At 33.7% G+C, this 17635-nt stretch overlaps 1 protein-coding gene across 9 annotated transcripts in view; it reads right to left on the reverse strand.

Moving 5' to 3' along the window:
* Positions 1-17635, reverse strand: part of RALGPS2 (Ral GEF with PH domain and SH3 binding motif 2) — a 187106-nt gene that overhangs the window by 23695 nt on the left and 145776 nt on the right. For 5 of the 9 annotated variants that reach the window (XM_003824699.7, XM_008978367.6, XM_055111054.2 and 2 more), the window contains 7 exons: positions 14623-14690; positions 12942-13077; positions 12033-12184; positions 8461-8515; positions 5848-5925; positions 4135-4240; positions 404-496 (listed from right to left, as the gene is read on the reverse strand). In XM_003824699.7, coding sequence (XP_003824747.1) covers positions 404-496; positions 4135-4240; positions 5848-5925; positions 8461-8515; positions 12033-12184; positions 12942-13077; positions 14623-14690 — 688 coding nt within the window. The remainder of the gene's footprint in view (positions 1-403; positions 497-4134; positions 4241-5847; positions 5926-8460; positions 8516-12032; positions 12185-12941; positions 13078-14622; positions 14691-17635) is intronic. The other 4 variants (XM_003824700.7, XM_055111072.2, XM_055111065.2 and 1 more) reach the window with 1 other exon arrangement.

A 17635-nucleotide genomic window follows, 5' to 3' on the forward strand; every position in this document is an offset into this window, starting at 1 on the left:
GTGACTGCAGTAACTGTTGTAATTGATCATTCCTCTTCATTGTTGGGAAGAATCACTGAACCAGAGATTGAGGTGGAAAGAACTTTAGATGTTGGTCCCACATTTCCACATTTTGCTGATTAGGAAAGGAAACTCCAAGGCAATAGTTTTGAACAATATTGAACAGGAAACTCCAGATTTGAGAAAGCTTTGATGTCAAAATAGATAAGCGTAATGTGCAGTTTTGACATTTGCAATGGAAAAATGGTATTTAAAAAAGAAATAAATGTAAAAACTTTTGGACTAGAAGATAGGAAAAAACAAGGCAAACCCAAAAAACCTTTGTATCCCATTAGGACTGCTTTCTTTATAACCATGAACAGTCTGGGAAACCACGCTAAAAATGTAGAGAACAAATACTTACATGTTTTCTTTCGGTAGCCTTTAGAGATTTGGCAGCATAGTAAAAAAGCTGTGTCCCACACAAAGCTGCCCAATATTTTGTCCAAGATGCTACCTGGATAGGACAAACACAGGAATATACTATTACAATGCTCCTGGCTTCTTAGTTTCTTTACATTCTAAGTGCCAATGATCAAGTCCACTTCACTTCAACCAAAGTCCTAACCTCAGAGTTGAGCTGTATCACTTCTGAAATCTTAATCTCAAATACTCCTGTCACTTCCATCTAACTACCTGTTTGTAGACCCACATACTCAGTCTTTCCTCCAGCTACAAAAGAATAGTTAACCCCGATTCTATCTAAAGGCAAACTCAACTCTCTTTTTATGCCCTAGATTCCAACTCTCTCTCACTTTTTAAAGAAGTTTGCTTTACAGTCCCACCAACAGTGTAAAAGTGTTCCTATTTCTCCACATCCTCTCCAGCACCTGTTGTTTCCTGACTTTTTAATGACTGCCATTCTAACTGGTGTGAGATGGTATCTCATTGTGGTTTTGATTTGCATTTCTCTGATGGCCAGTGATGATGAGCATTTTTTCATGTGTTTTTTGGCTGCATAAATGTCTTCTTTTGAGAAGTGTCTGTTCATGTCCTTTGCCCACTTTTTGATGGGGTTGTTTGTTTTTTACTTGTAAATTTGTTGGTGGGACTGTAAACTAATTCAACCATTGTGGAAGTCAGTGTGGCAATTCCTCAGGGATCTAGAACTGGAAATACCATTTGATCCAGCCATCCCATTACTGGGTATATACCCAAAGGACTATAAATCATGCTGCTATAAAGACACATGCACACGTATGTTTATTGCGGCATTATTCACAATAGCAAAGACTTGGAACCAACCCAAATGTCCAACAATGATAGACCGGATTAAGAAAATGTGGCACATATACACCATGGAATACTATGCAGCCATAAAAATGATGAGTTCATGTCCTTTGTAGGGACATGGATGAAATTGGAAATCATCATTCTCAGTAAACTATCGCAAGAACAAAAAACCAAACACCGCATATTCTCACTCATAGGTGGGAATTGAACAATGAGATCACATGGACACAGGAAGGGGAATATCACACTCTGGGGACTGTTGTGGGGTGGGGGGAGGGATAGCATGGGGAGATATACCTAATGCTAGATGACGAGTTAGTGGGTGCAGCGCACCAGCATGGCACATGTATACATATGTAACTAACCTGCACAATGTGCACATGTACCCTAAAACTTAAAGTATAATTAAAAAAAAAAAAGAAAAAGAAAATAAAGAAGTTTGCTTTTGCAATTAACTCCATTGCTTCTCAATCTCTCTCCCTCTACCACCATTATACAAATGAACCTTAATAGTACTCCCACCTTTAAAATCCCTCCTTTGACCCATCTCCTCACTCCCCAGACACCAACCAATTTCTCTTCTCCTTTTCACAGCATAACTTCTTGCAAGGGTGTCTCTAAATCTTGCCTCTACTTCTTCTGTTTTGCCCATTTTCTACTTAACTCATTTCATTTGGCTTTTGGGCCATCAAGGTCACTGATGATTGTAATTTTAGCAAAGCCTCTGTCCTTATCATAGCCAGCCTCTTAATAGCATCTGACCCAGCTGGCCACTCTTTGCTTTTTGAAGTACTGTAACTGCTAGGCTTCTGGGATAACAGTTCCTTAGTTTTCCTTTATACTCTTCTTTGTGGGAGACCTTTAATGCTACAGAGCCCCATCTCCAACCTTGTTTTCTTCTCTAGCTATACTTTCTTCTTAGATAATCTATCATCCAGTTCCATATTTCAAATACTATCTATCTGTATGCTAATGACTCCCAAATCTCTCTCCCTGCCACCTCTCTGCTGACCTCATGATCCATACTTTTTCAACAGCCACAATGACACCTCCACTTGAATGTTTAATAAGCATATCAAACTGAACTTGGCCAAGACTGACCTGCCCCCCATTTCAATAAATGTCCCCAACATACACCCATCTCAGTCCCCAAACCTAGAAGTTATCTTTGTTTTCACTCTTTCTCTCATACATCATGTTTAATTTATCATCAAACAACTCCAGCTTTTGCCTCTTACTTGATCTCCTCCACCTTCCCCAATTTCAATGCGTAAACTACACAAGCCTTCTTGTCTCCTGAACTCTAGATATTCACACAGCTAACTCACCTTCCTCATTCAGATCTCAGCTCAAATGTTTTGCCATGGTGGCATCCCTCCTTGCCCCATCATTCTGTATCCTATGACATTATTTTAAAGGCTTATTCTCTATTTCTCCTCACTGAAATGTAATCCAGGAGGAAGACACTTTGCCTCACCTTGTTCACTGCTCTATTTCTAGCATCCGGCACACAAAAGGTATGGTAATGCTTCAACTGACATGCAATTCTGAGTTCACTAGCCTGCCTAAGAGATTCTTGATTTGTATGTGCCTTTGGCTTACTGTGATATAAACAACAAAATAAGATTACTTATATGAAGCCCCCATATCTTCAAAAGCTTTAAGTGTGAATATATATCAAAGGTTTTATATTTCAAATTTGAGAAAGGGAAAAAAATTGTTCCTTAGTAGTCAAACTACTATGCTGGTGTTGAGGAAGAAGAAACTTCTTTGATACATATTAAGAGCTTTGTTCCACCAATCTTCCTTTTTTTCCCCCCCAATATAGTCATGGGTTTGGAAAGCATTTAATATTTGGGTTCTATGTTATGTAGAAAACAAAACTGTATTACAGGAATTTAAATAAAATGATAAAACACAATCAAATTCCATTTTTTAGGGTTGTTACTCTTTATTTTCTATTTTACCTAAACTTAATACTAAAATACTTCTTCATGATATACTTTCAGGGTTCTCTAAGAAATAATTTTGTATACGAACTATAATGGGGGTAAAAAAAAGTACAGGATTTAAGCACCCTTAACACATGATTTAACAGAAATCTATATGGCACATATAATAACATTTTATGTTAAGAAAACATGGTGAAACAAATGTGTACAATATTTTCCCTCTTATCTGTGGTTTCAGTTACCCACAGGCAACCATAGTCTAAAAATATTTATTGGAAAATTTGAGAAATAAACAATTCACAGGTTTTAAAATCATGTGTTGTTCTGATTAACATGATAAAATCTCACACAGTTCTGCTCTGTGCTTCTGTGGACATAATCTTCCCTTTCTTTGTCCAGCGTCTCCACACTATATGTGCTACCCTTGTGTCCCACTCCCCACTGCTTCCTTAAGTGAAAAGAAAAGTTCTTGGGTTAAGGAAAGAAAAATTAGACGCTAAGGTTGCTAAGATCCATGGTAAGAACAAATTTTCTATCTGTGAAATTGTGAAGAAGGAAAAAGAAATTCATGCTAGTTTTGCTATAGCATTGCAAACTGCAAAAGTTATGGTTACTGTGTGGGGTTAAGTGCTTAGTTAAGATAGAAAAGGTATTATATTTGTGGATGGAAGACATGAACAGAAACATGTTCCAAATGATGGTAATTTGGTTTGGTACTATCTGAGGTTTCAGTCATCCCCGGGGGATCTTGGAATGGATGACCCAAGGATAAGAGGGGAGGACCTTATTTAATATTATTTCAAGTCTACTATAATCAGGTTTTATTTTAATTGTTTTAGTACTTTTACAGAGTCTTATAAATTTGCATATTTTTAGAGGTGTATTAAAATATAATATGATGAAATCTTACTGTAGGCTTTTTGCCTTCTTTTAACAAAGTTTTTCTCCTGAGAACACCTTGAATAGTAACAGCTCCTGGATATAAATGTACTGCCAAATCTTCTGATTCTGCAGAACTATAATAACGAAGAAAAGAACACATAAGAGCTTTTGTCTACAATAGTCATCAAGTAGGTACTTAAATAAAATGTAATTATTCTTAATTTTAAAAGTTTGTTACTTTATTCAGAGCTGAGAAGACACTGACAATTCTAAAGGTTTATTAATCTTGAAATTTATAAGCTGTACAAAAAGTTGATTAGAAAGTTATTAAAGTCAGCAGATGGTTAAAAAACACACTTTATTACATATTTGAACAGTATAATTTAGAAAGAATGCAGTAATTCACTTTAGTAAATATTAAATTAAAAATTTAAGATTTGTTTTCTTCTTAACATGCCACACTGCATCACTGTTGCAACCTTATTTTCCCCATAGAAACTTTAAGTCCTGGTAGGAAAAATGAGGATTCTATTTGTTAAAAGTATTTAAGTATATATAAAACTGAAAATAAAAATACAAGCTCAAAAAGAAAAAAAGAAAACATGCTTAATTTAATTCTAAAATAGCAGAAAGAAGTAATAAAGTCAATAATACTATATTTTAAAAACTAGCTTTCTGCAATACATTTTAATAACATTTAAATGGTGTCAATGGATAAGTGATTATGGCCTAATAGCTCTCCACGAAAGGAAAAAACCCAAAACTCAAGATTTCCTTTTCACGTATCTTTTAAAAAAAAAAAATCACAAAATAACCAACACTTTAATATCTTTCCCTAATTGATTTAAGGTCCTATGTTTAATACAATAATTAATGATTTCTACATGAGCCAATAAAACATACATGCTGATAAAAATGTCACTGGTGACTTGACATGAGCTGCAGAATTCCTATAAGAGCAATGAAAACTAAAGTTTGCCAGTTTATTCCTTTGTGATTATTTAGGTGTCTTCAGAGTGACTTAAGAACCTATAAACCAGTAGAAATTTCATGCTAGAGCTATTTATATTCAGGGAGGTATATGCACGGAGATTAGACACCATCAAACTGACGTAAAGTTTGCTTCTGAAGTTTGGTATTTTGTTGTATTATGAATTGATTACCCATCACCACTAAACCCCACGTTCCCAATCAATACACCACCCTTATCTGCCTCCACAGCTAATAACAGTCCAAAAGAGACCTGGTTTAACCAGACAAACAACTGAATGAATATGAATTTAAATATACAAATGATTATTTTATGAAATAGACTCGTCTACATTCAGGACCTGTAGTTTATCTGAAAAACTTTTTAAAAAGACAAATCAAATATAAATTTATTAGCAAAGAAAATGCTTTGATTACAACTTATGAAAAAAGAAGCAGATTTTTATATTGTTCATTCAAAAACTATCAGCATTAGAAAGACCGGTGCAGTTTAAAGGCTACCAACTTGGAAGCATTTTAAAATATGTAACATTAAGATGCAAGTTTTAGCAATTAGCTCTGTGGATCAGAAAGAATAGTTGAAATTTATCTTCATATTAGATCTTGGAAAGAAAGTTTTTCTAGGTAATTTGTTTAGTTTTTAAATCAATTAGTTGAGAAAGAAAAGAAATAACGTCAGACCACACCCATGTAAGCCAATCACCAACACCATAAGGGAGTTCTGTGACCCCTGAATGCAGGGGAATTGTACCTGCTGGCCTTCATGTGACTTCGATAGCCATTTCGTGCCACTCTTGTCACCGGGCCGAGAGAATGGTATAATCTGTTCCTGTTGGATTCCATTATAAATTGTATATATTACATATACTTTTATTCACACAGTCATTATCAATACCTAGAACAGTATAATAGTTTCTTCTTGTAATATAGCTTTCTAAATCTTACAAAAGGATAGTATGTGATTGTTCCTCTTTCTTTTTTAAAGCATGCAGTATAGATTTCAAAAAATTTTTTCTTCTACTATTGACTCTAGAAATACTTAGAGGTATTTAGTACACACCATATATTTACATATACATTCACTTTCACAAATCTGCTAAAAGAATTAAAGAGCTATTTATAGCCAAATAATAAAAAAAAACCTCAAAAATACTTCAAAAATTCTTACGTTTCTATACCACTTCTTGGATTCTAGTTTAAATATGATGCCCGGATTTATATAAGTAATTCATTTTTATTATATGCCCCTATGAAGACACCTAAAAGCAATGTGGCTTGTAAACTCATGAGGAAAACTTTATTTTCCTCTTTATCCTTTATAGTAAATAAAAGAAATGAACTGAGTAATATAGGCATTATATTATTTCTACATTAACTGACAAAGCCAATAAATGATAAAAATGATGAGTTAATACTTATCCAAAATGGCACATAATAGTTAAAAACAAAAAAAATAAAAACAGACACATAAAAATACTGATACTTCTTTGCCTAGGAAAACCCGAAAGTAGCACTGTTGATAAATGATGTTTTAAAGGAAAAGCATTATTTTAGCAACTTAAACAATGTATTTGATGTCTGTCTAGAAAAAAAGACAACAATGTATTTGATTTCTGTCTAGAAAATAAGACAATGTATTTGATGTCTGTCTAGAAAATAAGAACAGAAAATGGTATGTCAACATTCAGAGTACATTTTTCAAGTTCACTATCCATGAGTAGTACTTTATATCCTAGTTCTTTATTCACTTTCTATTATTTCATGTCTGAATCTTGCTGGGCAGCATTCATTTCACTGTTCTCAAAATGTTCTAAGAGCCCACTATTTTAAACTTGGCATAAGAAAAGTAGCTTTTTTTAGCCACACATGTCTGCAAAGCAAAACACCTGTTATAAAGCAAAAAAATTGTTTTGAGACGTGAAGGTAACATCATTAAATACTGTCTTCATAAGTAACCTGCTGGGATGAGAACAGATTATTTAACACACCACCATTCTGGTTAGTCATAAGTCAAGCAATCTAAAAAACAATTTGGTTAATCAATATTTTTTAAATATAAAGATTACAGTACACTCTATAATCAACTTCTCATGGTTTTACGTTCTTTCTAGAGGGAAAGACAATTTGAACAAATTCAGACAACATGTCAAAGGCAATTCTTGTGTTTTTCACATTTCAGGCAAACCCAAATGAACAGATCAGAAGTAAAGGTTGCAAGAAAAATAATACAAAAATAAATAAAAATAATTTGTTTTTACTTATTATTATCCCGCAAAACAAAGAGAACAAAAGTTGGGAACACTGATAATTAGAGTAGAAAGGATCAAAACTACTTTGCAATGTAGAACTTATAAACAAAATCTTAATCACATAATAGTGAGAAATCTTTATGAAGTCACATAAAAAATAAGGATCTATTTTTCCAATTAAACAGCATGAAATTTACGATTTCAAATAAAATTTAATTTAAAATTGTTTTATAAATTGTGACTGATAAGGAGTTATGCAATTACACATTTTCAACTTCAGTATTAATATGACATTTAACATTCAATCTAAATGACCTGCTTGAGTAATGAATATAGGCATTTTTAGAAATTTAGTTACTTAGTTCATATACAAAAAAGGGAGCAATTATTTTGGTCAAGAGCCAAATACCTTATGAGTCTGAAATGGCAGAACTGAAATGGTCAGTGAAAACATAAGAATCCTAATGGACATTTAATAAATAATTATTTGCATTGTTTGGTCACATTCTTCAGATCTTATATGTACTTAGACCTCAATATAGTATGATATTTGCTACAGGCAGATGACAGATTTAACAGCTTGAAGCAACAAAGGAAGGAGAAGGGAGCACAACTTAGAGTATTTCAGTATAAAAGTGAACTCTGAAAATTTTGAGTTTATGACCATTTAAATTCTAACCTTAACTTGCTTTACTTGTATAATTTAAAATTTATTAAATCATTTTGTCCTTGACAAAGCAGCAGAGAATAAAGTTGACCGTTCCACTAAATGCCTTAAAATTACTTAAATGAACCAGAACTTAAGGAAATAATTTTTTGAATATGTAAGTAGGTTACTTGTCGATGATCGGTTATTATTTTTAAGTTATAAATGTAAATGTATTAAAATTCAAATACATGTGTCATGCCACCAAATAAACATTTAGAGATAAGACTATCATTCATTCTCATTACTTACATATCCAAACTTAAATATCAACTTCTAATTTCTTTTACCAGTAGAAAACTTAATCGCTTAGGGATATGTAGTAAATATTATCTCTGAAAATTTGTATTATATTATTTAACCCAGACAAAATAAACTCAAAGTAGTTCAAATGGACAATTTATCTTACCTTTCAAAAGCAGGCCATGAGGTCTCTTCACTTAGTTCAGAACCATCGCTGCTACCTAAAATGAAAAGTTATTCTATTTTTTAAACATCAGAATTACCTCTCTAGTTTGCATTTCACAATTTAAAAATAAATTAATTAACTATGCTCATAAAATGACAATCGCATTGTAGATGAACATATCCACATATTAATTCTTTATTCTAATATTACTGCTGTTAGGTTTATTTTGCAATATATTGGAATACAGTTGACACGACAACCTAAAATAACAAAATAGCATAAAACATTTTTGCTTGCCTATTTGTAGCTGAAATTCATTATGTCAATAAACAATTTTTCCTACCATTAGAGAACATAAAATAACACAAAATTTCTTATTAGGTTTGTCATAATTTAGGACCAATATAATTATAAAATCCTTGACGATTCATGGCATACTTCTTTCTCTTTGTATTAAAGTCCATTACTACCCTAAGTATAAAAAGCCTAATGAAATCCAATTATTTGTCTCTAGAGACAAACAAGATGGAATCTCTAAATTTAAAAAACCAAAAACCGGTGCTATAAAAATGCAACAATTTTCTCTTTGGCCAAAAGATCAGTTAAAATAAAATGGTCTTCAAACAGAACGTTTACAATTAGCTAGGGGGAAAAAAAGCCAACAAAAAAACTATGGGGAATGAATTTAGAGAGTCCAAAACAGCTTAGTTGACTTAAATGTTACTTTAAAGGTAATTCTGGCTCTCAAAAAAATTAGGATGATTAATAGGTCAAGTTAAATTGTCTATCAGACAGGGTTCTAAGAAGAGAGACTCAAACTCTTTTTTACGAGCAGGGTTCTGAGAGACTCAAATTCTAATGCTGTAAGGTATCCATCAGACACCTGTAATGGATGCTGTAAGGTATCCATTAGACTCGTCTCTCTTAGAGACAATGGATTAATACCCTTCTACGGGTTTGCAATGGCACTAGTTATGTACCATCCTTGGATAAACTGAGATAACAATCACTGAAATAATTTTCTGTATTGTATGGTTCAGAAGAACCAGAGGTAACCCGTGGTGGTGGTGGGGTCTTGTACATTATCTACATTATCTTTTGATTTGTGGCACTATGTGGTAAAGACTGAAACTTTAAGCATAATTAGGATAACTTATTTGTAGAAAATGTAAGCATGAAGCTCAGAGTGAATATGCTTCTCTTAGTTAGCTAGGTGAGACTACTCAAGATTATCTAGGATAGATACCACATTAGAAAATGTTTAAGGCCATTGTTCAAAGCACTGGTTAATTTTCCCACAGTATTTTCAAAGCCTTCACTGTAGATTAATATTGCATGTAAAAGTTAAAGCTAAGGGAAAAACTCGTGTGTGTATATTAACACCTATCATCTTATGGTAATAGACTTATTCTTTTTTTCATATTGTTAAAGCTTTAAAACAAAAATCCTCGAAGGTAAATGCCTATGTGTAATGTTCTTAGTTTACAAACTAGGATGCAATGATCTTTTACTGTTTACTTACTTAGCCTTAGAATAATTAAAAAATAAACACAAATGCAAAAATCTGCTCTAAAAGAGAAAAGTCTCCACACTGAGACACTAACTGTAACTCAATAAAATAACTAAACAATAATCTTGTGGTAGCCAAAAGGACATCCATGAAAAGTAAAAGCTATAAACTACAGAATAATTCTCATTATAACACTTATGAGAAAGAGTAAAATATTATATACTTGAGAGCTGTAATTTTAAAAACTTTTTGCTTTAAGTGGCATGCCAAATTCCATACGTGTAGAAATTTTTTGACTGAAAAAAAGTTCTTTCCTTTGCAAAATTATTCTTCATACTGAGATTAGTATTTGCATATAGGCAACTTAGAACATTGATAAGAGGTATTTCAGGTGACAAACTTGCCTTCTTTTTAAAACATTTTATCATTTAATCACTTGCATTTTTATATAAAAAGGGGACTATCAGAATAAACAACTACTGAATGGTAATGGAGAGCTCTGAAATAATTTAATTTTAACTCTCAAGGGCTAAGAAAGTCAGTATGTTCCAGAAAATCAATCTCCTTTTGCATCTCCTTCTACTGGCTGTTTACCAATATTGATTAAGATATTAGTAACAATAGGCTTAGTCCTTGAACAATCTGGTAGTTAATCATAGATGAAGACATATTCCTCCTTTATTTCTTTTTAAAAATGAAAGTAGCTATTATATGAATAATTTCTTTCTTTTTTTGAGACAGAATCTCGCTCTGTGATCCAGGCAGGGTAGTGCAGTGCTGCGAACATGGCTCGCTGCAACCTCTGTTTCCTGGGTTCAAATGATTTCTATGCCTCAGCCTCCTAAGTAGCTGGGATTACAGGCATGCACCACCACGCCCTGCTAATTTTTGTATTTTTAGTAGAGATGGGGTTTTGCCATGTTGGCCAGGCTCATTTTGAACTCCTGACCTCAAGAGATCTGCCCATCTGGGCCTCCCAAAGTGCTGGGATTACAGGTGTGAGCCACACTGCCCAGGCTATATGAATAATTTCTAATTGTAACAAGAAATAATGCTCATCTAGAAGACTCAAAAATTAAAAGTTTAGGAAGTAAAAACAAACAAATCCCTCTCTTAATCTCACATCCCTTTCTAATATGGTCTCTATTTTCTGCTCTCCTTCACAGTAGCTATCTCTGTTTCCTCACCTCTCATTTTCAAATCTACTCCAATCCAGGCCATGCCCTGACACTTCCATGAAGCAACTCTTATCAAGGTCACCAATGACTTTTATCTTGCCAAATCCCCCAGTCAATTCCCCATTCTCATCTTAGCTCTCTTGTTCTGCATTTGATATTCACACATTCAGTACTTTCCTCCTCCTTGAGATACTTCATCTACTGGGCTTTTGTTTTTTTCCCCTTACTTCACTGATCTCTCCTTTTTAGTTTCCTTTGATGACTCATCCTTCTTTTAAAAAATAATCAGACTTCTAAATGTGAGAATGTTTTTTTATTTATGTACACTCTCTCTTACCCTCAACCAATCATGGCTTATAAATATGCTACCTCTTGTATATCTTCAGATCTGACCTTATCCCCGAGCTCCAGATTCACATATTCAACAACCTACCTGACATCTCCATAGGGACTAAACATGTCCAAAACACACCTGATTCCCCAAATTCACAAACGCTTCACTGCCCACAGATTATTACTCTGTCTTCTCTACCTTGGTAATAGCATCATCATCTAACTATTATACTTGTTTAACCCAAATAACCGGAAGTCATTCTTGACTCCACACTCTTCCTCCTCCCCATATCCAAATCACATGCAGTTAACTAATTCAACCAGCCCATATGTTCTTTTTCCACCTTCTTCAAATGCTTCCCCTTCTGGAGTTAAAAACAGCAAGCACTTTTAAAACCATCACAAATTATTAACTTCATCCCATATTTAACTGCTACTTTGTTTTTTTAACCAAATTTTCTCTATGTGTGGTGGGGTTTTTTTCCAGCCAAGTTTTGTTAACATTTTTATTTAAAGTTAAATTGCAACCCTCTCAGAGAAGTATTTCTCACCTATTGATATTCCACTAGAAAGAGTAGAACTTTCAGCTTGGCCTCGAGATGGCGCATGGGGCTCCATGACGCTATCATCTAACAGATGTCTTGGTCCTGCATTTGGAAACGTTGCACTCTTAAATTCTGCTGTGTTCATTTTATGAATGAAACTGGAAACAGAAAAAAAAGTTCATATCTTTTATTATTGTTACTAATTTAAAAACTGCTCTTTATATAAAGATTTAGGACATAAAAGATTTACCTAACTGTCATACTCAGATCTTACCATAAAAGCCTCAAATGAACAGTTTAGGGAAAATGTTTTAGGAAACCTGGCCCTATCTATCTATATAATTAGAGCATACTTTAAAATAATTTCATTTTAAGCCTCGTGTCCGTTTAAAAAATTGTTTCTACATTCACTTTTGGAGAACAGTTATTACATTTCCAGAGAAATCATGGCAAAAGTGAACATGTGTCCCCATTTTGAAAAAACAATACTGCAAAACTAATGAAGTTAAACAAAAAGTCAGTTTTCTTTATATTTAGGAATAAAGAAAATAATTTTTATAGCTGTTATTTTTGACTTATTTTGGTTAAGACAAACAATGACTGTCTTGATATAAAGGTTATAACTTCTTTAAAAAGGTATATTGCTATCCTGATTTTATTTATGATGGCCCTCTGTAATGTTCATTTATCGTCCCCAAATATAAATGCATTGTTGACAAAATCCCATTTCCAAATTCAGGTAAAGTAAGAAATAAAAGCTTTTAGGCAAACAAGGCATTTTACTGAATCAGAAAACAGCTATTAAGAAAAAAGAAAACTATTCAAGGATACCATTTTCTACTGAACTAATAAATCGACAATAAATCCAATTACAAAAGACTTAAAAATTTGAAAGATAAAATTAAAAATGCTGACTTATAACCCAAACTATGGCACTTCCTATGTCCATGTGGAATCAGATTCCGAGGGGATGGCGGTGTCTGTGGGAGCAAGGCTCCTTCAGCTGCCACACTTTTTCGTCCACTCTGTGGAGACGCTCCTACTTCAGGACCTAAGGGTTAAATTTAAAGAGATTTTCAAATGATTACTTTATTTTTCAATCCCTTGATAGAAAATATTAAATGTGGTTCAAATTTTGAGATAGTACTGATGTTAGTTCTATTTAATTGGCTTGAAGATGAGAAATATATTCTAAGTCCTAAAACACAAAATCCCAAACCATACAAAATCCATTAATTTTTATCTTACTTATACTAAGTAGAGGCAGTGTAAATATTTTCTCCATTTACATAGGAAGAAGTAGAATTAGAAGAGACTAGCTTTCACATCACAGACAAAATCTGGACTAAACACACAGGTCTTCTGAGTCCTAGGTTCAGTGCTCTTTTAATTTTATACATTACTTCTTTACTCCTAGTTTCAACTTCCTCTTAGATAAAGAATGTGTAGGGTAGGTCAAACACTCAAATCAGAAATTAAATCTACACTGACACTGTTCAGGCTTATGGGAATAAATAAAAGAATATTATAAAAGTGCAAAACAGCACTTTAAGAATAAAAAGAAAAGCAAATTTAAGAAATTTAAACTGCAATGTTTTTTCTGCTTGGAATATTCTTCCCCATAGACATTGTCATGGTTTGTTTCTCCACTTCTTCACATCTTATCAGATTAGCCATCAAATATTTTTAGAATATACATGAAACTTAGTGCGAAGGCCTATATTGGGAATTTTAAAAAAGGTACTTATCAGGGATTTCTTAAATAATGACAATTTTATGTTTTTTAAAAAATTATTTGTGGTATATGCATAATATCCCCATTACAATGTAACAGGTAAAGTAAGGAACTATGATTTTTACATTTTTAATACTTGGTCTAGTATTAAAGTGAACATTTGAAAAAATTACGTCACTAAAATTGACTTCTATAATTATTCAAATTAGTAGACTTTCCCATTAGACCACAGAAATTTCTAGTGTAATCGACCTTCATTGCCTAGGACAGTGCATTCTTAATCAAAAATGAATATTCATAACTACTTATCTATTATTTTCCATCTGTTGCATCTATCTATTTTCCTTGATTAGGTAGCATACTTGTTTGTACACTACTGACAAACTATAGCAACATTTTTTTTTTTGAGATGGAGTCTTGCTGTGTCACCCAGGCTGGAGTGCAGTGGCACGATCTCGGCTCATTGCAAGCTCTGCCTCCCGGGTTCACGCCATTCTGCTGCCTCAGCCTCCTGAGTAGCTGGGACTATAGGTGCCCGCCACCACACCCGGCTAATTTTTTTGTTATTTTTTTAGCAGAGACGGGGTTTCACCGTGTTAGCCAGGATGGTCTTGATCTCCTGACCCTGTGATCCGCCCGCCTTGGCCTCCCAAAGTGCTGGGATTACAGGCGTGAGCCACCCTGCCCGGCCAGCAACTTTTAAATTAAAAAACAAAAAACCCAGAAAGGACAGATTTTAATATCAAAATAAATTTTACATGCAGTATAAGATGTACTAAGTTTTTATTTACTTTGGAGTATATTCTTCCTTATTAGGTTATCTGATTTAGATTTGGTAACAAGAGAAAACTATGTACTGACCTACTAAATCTTCTCTGGAAGCAGCAGAACGTGGGGTGCTTGTCCCTGGTTCTATCTTTAATGAAAGCCTGAATTTTAAAAAGACAAAATACATACAATGATTAATTAACATTTGACAAAATAAGATTAAAGTTGTGTATTTTCTCACAAAAAAACTAAAAACATTTTTATGAAATAATCTGACCTATATACTTTTCTTCAAGAGCAATCTTCTTTTTAAGAGACAGGGAATCTCACTTAAGCCTCAAACTCCTGCGCTCAAGCGATCCTTCCATCTTGGCCTCCCAAAGTGCTGGGATTACAGGCATGAGCCACCAAGCCTGGCCAAGGGCAATTTTTAATTAAGATGTTAAGTCTCTTATCTCTTTCATACAAAGCTGATCTTATGGTTATTTTAGGAAATATTAGGAAGGGAAAATACATTAAAAAGTTGTATTTAAAAACACAAAAATCTCCCCAATTACCCCAAAGTTGCCAAACCATGGAACACATTTAAAGATATTTGATGAATGACTAAATGATGATTCAACTTAGAGCTTACACTGATACTTTACATTTAAATTCAGAAACTTTCATATGTATTATTAAATATATTATGCAAATTATTTCTAAAAACATCTTATTTAAAACCATCTAACAAACCAGCTGACAGAACTCTTCAGCAGAAAGATCTATACAAATAAAAATGTTGTTTGCAAAATTCCTAGTAAGTCCCTGTCCTAAGTCAGAGTTTATTATATGGTACTTAAGTTCCATTTAGGATAATATATCCAGTTCTGAGTTTCACAGTGAAAGAGATTATGATTTCTATCAGTGGAAGCTATTTCAGAAAACAGGACACTAAAGTAGTTGTAGAAAATGCTTTGGTGTAATACACGAAGCTTAATATTGCTGAGTCTGTCTGAAATTTAATAAAAACTGTTTAGTATTCTACTGACTAAAATTTTAAAAATAATTGAATAATACAAGAGGCATTTATAATGATAAATCTACTGTAGGTTATTAATTATATTCCAGTTATTTGATAATATAAAATGCATATATTGAATAGATAAATGATTAACCAGACTTTTTCTTTTTATGAAGATGTTTAATTATTTAGGCTACAAACTATACTGCATTCATTCATGTGACAAATATTTACTGAACACTTGTGTTGGGCACTGTGCTCAGAACTGGAATATAATAGAGATTACGGCAGACATGGTTTTCCTGTCCTTCTGAAGCTTACAGTCTAGTGGATGAAAGAAAAGTAGTAAATGAAATAACTACCATTTCCCAATGGCACCAAAATAGAAAGGAACAGAAAGGGAGCTTATTGGGTGAATCACATTGCTATTGGTAGCACCTAGAAACTGACAGCAATATAAAAAGCAGAGGCATCTTTAAAAAGCAGTGAAGGCTAGTCTGAGTGCCAGCTGCTTACAACATCGTCAAAGCACCACATAATAATAGAGATGCTGATTCATTAAGAACAGATATGTTCAGTATTAAAATAAAACCACCCAGAAGAATTTTCATCCTGATCAAAAGACATGTAATTTGCAATATCTATACTGGCTGCCTATGTAGATGAAGTTGCCCAAAACAGGCCTTTTGTAAGTGACATGCCATTTCTATTTACAAATTTTTCGTCATAAAAGGCATTTTTTCTAAAAAATGTTTTCTTCTAATTTTTTCTAATAATTTTAATGACATCTTAAAATGCTCTATTTTTCAAACACACTAAATTATTAGGCTCAGGCAACACACTGCATTTTTAGAAAAACAATCTGTCAGTGAGTGCGGTGGCTCACGCCTGTAATCCTAGCACTTTGGGAGGCCGAAGCTGGTGAATCATCTGAGGTCAGGAGTTCAAGATCAGCCTGGCCAATATGGTGAAACCCCATCTCTACTAAAAATACAAAAATTAGCCAGGCATGATGGCGGGCACCTGTAATCCCAGCTACTCGGGAGGCTGAGGCAGAAGAATTGCTTGAACCCCAGGCGGCGGAGGTTGCAGTGAGCTGAGATCGCGCCATTGCCCTCCAAACTGGGAAACAGAGTGAGATTCCGTCTCCAAGAAAAAGAAAAACAATGTCTTCTCTAGTCCCGTATGATGTCCCAATAACACCAAATGACTCATCGTTCGCCATGCAAAGACACTGTTTCTTATCCCATTCCTTTGATCATTCCATCCCCAGCATACTTTTCCTTACCCTTCACGTGAGACTAACTCCCACTCACCTGTTAAGATTCAGCCTCAGATGACGCTGTCTCCTGAAGCTGTTCTTATTTCCTTTTAGTTTTCCTAGGTAAAGCTAGGTTACGTCCCCCCTTATCTATGTTTCCATAGCATCCTTGGCATATCTTTATTATGGTTCTGTTTGAAATGTTTTATAATCATCTGTTTTGTGGATGTATCTGACATTAGACTGAGCTTCTTGAGGGCAAGAACAGTATCTTATTTTTATAATCCCAGCAACTAGCACAGTAACTGGCCTATAACAAAACCTTAGTAAATATCTGTCAATGTAATGGAAGGGCTGCTCTGGTTCTAGCTCCTCATGAAAACAAAAACCAGTATAATGGCATTAGCTTTCCTACAAAAATGAAGGCATTATATGATATGTCAGTTTACAGAATGTCAGAACTACCTCATGGCTTCACTGGCTAAGTCTACCCTTTTAGCAAAGTAAAAACTAGCTTTAATAAATATTGTATTATAATTTTACAGTAGTCACAAAAAATTTGCCATCCTCTATAAACTGTGCAAAATTTTCTTAGATTACATTTCAATCTAATAAACTTTAAATTCTTTTAAATTCAGTAAGTTTCTTGAGCCAGATAAATGACTAATAGCTACTTACTCACATTTTGAATTTTAAGATATCTGTTCTACATCTCACTGGACAAAACTTAAGTATTTATTAGGTAGGAGTTCTATGTCAGTAATTAGAGAGAAGGGAAAAATAGTGGTAAGTATAAGACACAGACCATCAAACTTGAAAAACAACCTAGGGCAACAGATTTG

This window comes from Pan paniscus, chromosome 1 (assembly GCF_029289425.2).
Source record: "Pan paniscus chromosome 1, NHGRI_mPanPan1-v2.0_pri, whole genome shotgun sequence".
Taxonomy (NCBI): domain Eukaryota; kingdom Metazoa; phylum Chordata; class Mammalia; order Primates; family Hominidae; genus Pan; species Pan paniscus.